The sequence below is a fragment of the Pristiophorus japonicus genome, chromosome 14 (assembly GCF_044704955.1).
Source record: "Pristiophorus japonicus isolate sPriJap1 chromosome 14, sPriJap1.hap1, whole genome shotgun sequence".
In the NCBI taxonomy this organism is placed as follows: Eukaryota; Metazoa; Chordata; class Chondrichthyes; family Pristiophoridae; genus Pristiophorus; species Pristiophorus japonicus.
The window spans coordinates 99,562,325-99,568,256 of NC_091990.1; the positions used below are offsets into that span (position 1 = coordinate 99,562,325).

The 5,932-nt window shown below is 40.6% G+C and overlaps 1 protein-coding gene across 1 annotated transcript; it reads right to left on the minus strand.

The window, feature by feature from the left end:
- Positions 1-325: 325 nt before the first annotated feature.
- LOC139279622 (insulin-like) lies at positions 326-3,931 on the minus strand. The gene is made up of 2 exons (XM_070898735.1): positions 3,745-3,931; positions 326-480 (listed from the first exon to the last, which is right to left on the minus strand). Exons 1-2 carry the CDS (start codon positions 3,929-3,931, stop codon positions 326-328), a joined length of 342 nt encoding a protein of 113 aa, XP_070754836.1.
- Positions 3,932-5,932: the final 2,001 nt, after the last annotated feature.

Sequence of the window (5,932 nt, forward strand, 5' to 3'; positions counted from 1 at the left end):
AACCAAAAGTTGGCAGGTTGGAGGTGGGTTGTGGTTGGCATTCAGATTTTTAACACTTTAACCTCCCACTCGACTCCAACCCACCCGTTTCTTGGGATTAAAATCCTCCCCTCAGCATTCAAAAACAACTTGTCTTCAAACAAATGAAAATTGTTTTTGTACTTTTTATGTGATTTGCCAGAAACAGTTTTTTGAAACTTTTACAGGATTAGAAGTGATTTGGGATTTTGTTTTATATAAATGATGCGGCAGTGAGCTTGCCTCCTACATAATGGCTGCACGCCTCACTTTTGGAATGCTGTGACATTCACAGCATTTGCATTTCTTATTGGTTGCAGTAGCCTTCCAGATCGTAAAGGGAGCAGGTATTCTGACAGCAGTGTTCTACTATTCCCCTCTTCATCATCCGTCCCAGCAGTTTATTGAATGGGAACTGCTGCTCCTTCTCATTTTCTTGAATGGGCTCTTCACCACGTAATGCTGAAAGAGAATAGTTCCACAATAAGTCATATTTTCTTTCTCCTGTTCCCTCTCCACCCAAGCCGGCCCCTTAGATTTTCTTCCCTACAGCAATCCACTTAATCCTAGTCTGAGACCAAATCTGATCATTCGCATGCCGCAAGAAAGTTGAAATAGAAAATGTTTGAAATACTCAGCAAGTCAGGCAGTGCCTTTGGAGAGAGAAATAGAGTTAACGCTTCAGAAACATGAATTATTTTTCTCTCTCCCTAGGTGCTGCCTGACCTGTTGAATGTTTCCAGTATTTTCTGTTTTTATTTCTGATTTCCAGCATCAGCAATATTTTGCTTGTGTTTCCGCAAGAAAGTTGCTTTGACCTTGAATTTTCCTTCCAGTAGTGAAGTATCTGCCCATTATTATCCGGACACCCACCCCTCCCTCATTCCATCCACAACATCCTGAAATTGGATGTAAAACCATGGCATAAGAAAGAGTAGAGAAGGGCAATGCCCGCCATCATTTCCCCACACTGTGTCAGTGAAAAAACCTGCATTTGTACCTCCATTGGCCTCGAGCATTAAGTTTACTTGGAGAACCTCTTATTTGAACCCACATTTCATGCTTATATGGACTTACTCCCAGAAGGATTTCAAGAAACATTCAGACAGCAGTGAATGTGAGGAGATGAACAAAATTGGGAGGAGGACTGTTACTGTGTCAGTAGTAGCTTTGGCACAATGGCAAACGTGCAGACACACATTTACCAACATAGTTAAAATTCCCAGTATCCTAATGTTTCCATGTTTTATAGCAAGGAAGATATGTTAAACCTTTATAAATCACTGGTTAGATCTCAGCTAGAGTGCTGTCCCCAATTCTAGGTACCACAGTTTAGGAAGGATGTGAATGTCTTGGATAGAAGCAGAATAAATTTACTAGAATGGTACCAGGGATGAGGTAGTTCAGTTATGTGGAGAGACTGGAGAAGTTGAGGCTGTTCTCCTCAGAGCAGGGAAGATCAAGATGAGATTTAATAGAGGTGTTCAAAATTATGAGGGGTTTTGATAGAGTAAATAAGGGGAAACCGCTTCCACTGGCAGAAAGTTTGATAACCAGAGGACAGAGATTGAAGATAATTGGCTAAAGAACCAGAGGGAGAGGAGGAGAATTTTTTTACGCAAAGAATTGAATTGGTCTGGAATGCAGTGCCTGAAAGAATGGTGGAAGCAGATTCAATACTAACTTTCAAAGGGGAATTGCATATATACTTGAAAAGCAAAAAATTGGGGAAAGAGCGGGGAAGTGGGACTAATAGATCCGCCATGATCTTATTGAATTGTGGAGTAGGCTCAAGGAGCCAAATGGCTTGCTTCTGCTACTATTTCTTATGTTCTTATATTATAATAGGATAACTCTTTCAAAGAGCTCAGGCATGAGAAAGGGTGGACAAGGGAAAAAGCCTTGTAGTCGGTGTACACTCATAGCTAAGGTCAGAGTAAAAGAAAAAGACTTGGATTTATATAGCGCCTTTCACGACCGGACATCTCAAAGCACTTGAAAAACTTTTGGAGTGTAGTCACTGTTGTAATGTAGGAAACGCGGCAGCCAATTTGCACATAAGCAAGTTCCCACAAACAGCAATGTGATAATGATAATCTGTTTTTTTGTAATGTTGATTGAGGGATAAATATTGGCCTGGATACCGGGGATAACTCCCCTGCTTTCCTTCGAAATAGTGCCATGGAATCTTTTACATCCAGTTGAGAAAGACGGCACCTCTGACAGTGCAGTGCTTCCTCAGCACTGCAATAGAGTGTCAACCTAAATCTTTTGTGCTCAAGTCCCTGGAGTAGGAGTTGAACCCACAACCTTCTGACAAGAGTGCTACAGCTGACACTGTGGAATATGTGAAGTCAGGTGACAAGCAACAGAATGGATAGCAAGCTGGCTATAAAACAGTAAATGGAAAACAGAGTAGGAGTTAAAGATAGTTGCTCAGGCTGGCAGAAAGTGGGAAGTGTTGTCCCACAGGATCGTTGCTGGGACCACTGCTATTCACCATTTACATAAACGATTTAGACTTGGGAGCTGGAAGTGCAATTTCAAAGTTTACAGACAATACCGAATTGGGAGGTATAGTTAATATTAAGAAAGAATACGATAAAATACAAGAAAATGTTAATAAACTTGCAGAATGGGTGTATAAGAGCCAAATGAATTTCAATATACATAAGTGAGAGATGGTGCATTTTGGTAGGAGGAATATGGAGGCCACATACTCCTTGTAAAATCAGAGTCTAAATGGAGTAGAGGAGCAAAGGGATTGCGGGGTACACATTCACAAATCACTAAAAGTAACAACGCAAGTTAACTAGGCCATAAAAATGTCAACAAAGCAATGGGGTGCATTTCTAGAGGAACAGAATTGAAAAGCAAGGAAGTTATATTAAACTTGATTGAAGCTTGGTTAGATCACACTTAGAGAATTGTGTACTGTTTTGGTCTCTATGTTACAAAAAGGATATAGAGGAAGTAGAGAAATGTTAATTTTTTTACAAAGATGATACCAGAACTGAGTGGTTATAACTATCAGGAAAGACTGAACAGGTGGGGCTCTTTTCTCCAGAAAAGAGAAGGTTAAGGAGTCCATCTGATAGAGATCTTTAAGATTATGAAGGGGCTTGATGGGGTTCACGTAGAGAAGATGTTTTTACTTGTAGGAGTCCAAAACTAGGGGCCATAAATATAAGATATTTACTACTAAATCCAATAAAGAAATCAGGAGAAATGACTTTACCCAGAGAGTGGTTAGAATGTGGAAATTACTACCACATGGAGTAGTTGAAGCGAATAGCATAGTTGCAATTTAGGGGAAGCTAGATAAGTAAATGAGGGAGAAAGGAATAGAAAGATATGTTGATAGGGTTAGATGAAGTAAGTAGGGTGGAAGCTCTTGTGGAACAGTTGAACCGAATGGCCTGTTTCTGTGTTGTAAATTCTTTATAATTCTATGTAATGATGGGCCCAATAGCATCCTTCTGTGTTGTATAATTCTATTAAAAGTACTGGAAGGGGAGTGGGACTAATTGGATAGCTCCCATGAGCGTTCCTCCGCCACATGTCCAAAATCCGCCTAATGTGAAAATCTATGCCTCATGGCTCAGATATTGCTGGTCTGTGATTTTCGATACCACATAAAATTCAGGACAACCATTTGATTACCCATTATTAGGACATGCAAAATCAATCCATTTATTACTTGCCTTTCGAGTTAGGCCCACATACCTAGAAACTGCTCCAAGCCTCTTTTTGCTTTAATTTCATAGTAGAATCCCCTTGGTCCGCACACAAAGTACAGAGCGTCCACTAGGTGCGAGCCACACAGGTGCTGTGAAGGTATTGTTTCTAATCCTTTAGGGTAAGAAAAGACGATCAACGCAGCCACCAACACGATTTGGTTCCACAGCACCATTTCAATGATTAAGTATGGAACTCCCTTTTAGAAAGAAAAGAAAGAAAAACTTGCATTTACATAGTGTTTTACACATCCTCGGGGTGTCCGCAAGTACTTCACAGCCAATTGATTACTTCTGACGTATTGTCACTATGTTTTCAGGCAGGCACGGTGGCTTATTTGTACACAGTAAGAACCCATAAACAGCAATGAGGTAAATGATTAGATGACCTGTTTTGGTGGCATTGATTGAGGGATTAAATGTTGGCCAGGACACTTCCCTGCTCTTCTTTAAGAGGCTGGCCAAGGTTCTCAGTTTAATGTCTCACCCCAAAAGACACTGCCAACCCTTCAGTACTGAACTGAGGCATCAGGCTAAATTACAAGTCCAAGTCTAGCACGGGGCTTGATGATGTAACCTTCTGATTCAGAGGTAGAAAGAACAATTTGATCAATTTTACACACAAGCATGTTAAATGAAGTTCAAAGTTTCATTGAGATCTCATTTTAAAAAAACATTTCATAGTACTCTTACCTGACCAGTCTGCTGCAGCTTGACTCTGAACCTGTTGAATGTGTAACGACCATTTGGAGAGCAAGTTAATTTATACAGCAAGACGGTCATTTGTTTTTTTTTAAGTTCCATATTGGGCATTTAAAGCATCTCCCATCTTATTCCTCTGGCAAAATCTTGCTGTCTTTGCACATTAGTTAATTGTTACATTTTGCAACTCATTTAACTTATATTCTGTAATTGTTTGCACTTGCAATCTCTATCTCTATCATTCATTTATGCTCAGCATCAGAAGCTGTTCATAATACATGGTCATTTCACTTTCAAGAGCTGTTAAACCTTACTGAACATCTCTGAAAGTGTCTGCTCGTCAATTAGTAATGACTGGAGCTATTTTGGTAGGTGCTGCTGATATATTAATTGCATTTCTTTGTTTTGCTTATTAGAGTTAGTGATGGAAAGAGGACACTTCTGAGCACTTAAAACACTGGATTGCCCATCTTAATGAACCTGTTGATTTGTTGATGTGGCAGTTTTCTAGGAATTGAACACAACCGTACTGACGTGGGATGGACAATGATTTTGCCATCACAGTTCCAATTTGCCCAGATCTGAATGATTAATAGCTCAATTTCTTTTTCCCTCTGTTCAGCTATTTCCGTCTTTCCATTTGCTACCTGCTTTCGTTCATCTATTTCTGGCCCATAGCAAGCCCTGAGGTGCTTTTACTTATAACATTTTATTATATTTCTTTCTTGGTCATTGTTCTGCATGTGTAGTTTAAAGATAGACAGATTTTTGAACGGCAAGGGAGTCAAGGGTTATGGGAGAGGGCAGGGAAGTGGAGTTGAGGCCAAGATCAGATCAGCCATGATCTTATTGAATGGTGGAGCAGGTTCGAGAGGCCAGATGGCCTACTCCTGCTCCGATTTCTTGTGTTCTTATGTTCTTATGTTAAAATATTTATCCTTCCCGAATTTTCTACCCTTTTCTCCCTTCATCCATGGATGATGGGGGCAATTTTGACTTTGCACAATAGTGTAAAATGGGTGATAGCGAATCGGCAGCCTGCTTTACATCTCTCCCAATTATTATTTCCATTGACCTCAATTGGTGAGATGTAAAACGGGCTGCTGACTTGCTTCGTCCGCATTACACAATCGCACAAACTAAAATCTGCCCTGTTTACTCTGACGAGGGCACAGTTCCATGGGCACCAGCACCTCTCACCCAAGTGGCTGGTCTTTATTTGTGAGTACCGCCATTCAGTGTCAATAGAGTGTTATACTATGGAGAAAATCCCAACCAAGCCTATTTCTGACCTAACTCAGTAAGTGCGCCTGTCCCAATAGGAACTCCTGGATAGCAATTAGGAGTGAAAACCCTGCCTGGCTTGTCCTTTCCTTAGCTCCCCCTACTAATGACCTGGCTCAGACCAGCTATTTCAGGATAAAAGTGGACCTTCCCACTCCGAAAGACTTGGATCCAAGTCAGACATGAGCTGT

What these genes read in the sequence shown, in the direction of transcription:
- LOC139279622 (XM_070898735.1), bottom strand. Translation starts at nt 3,931, where the DNA reads ATGGTGCTGTGGAACCAAATCGTGTTGGTGGCTGCGTTGATCGTCTTT. An exon ending in AGGCTTGGAGCAGTTTCTAG is followed by an intron (nt 481 to 3,744) that starts GTATGTGGGCCT and finishes ATTCTCTTTCAG; the next exon opens with CATTACGTGGTGAAGAGCCC.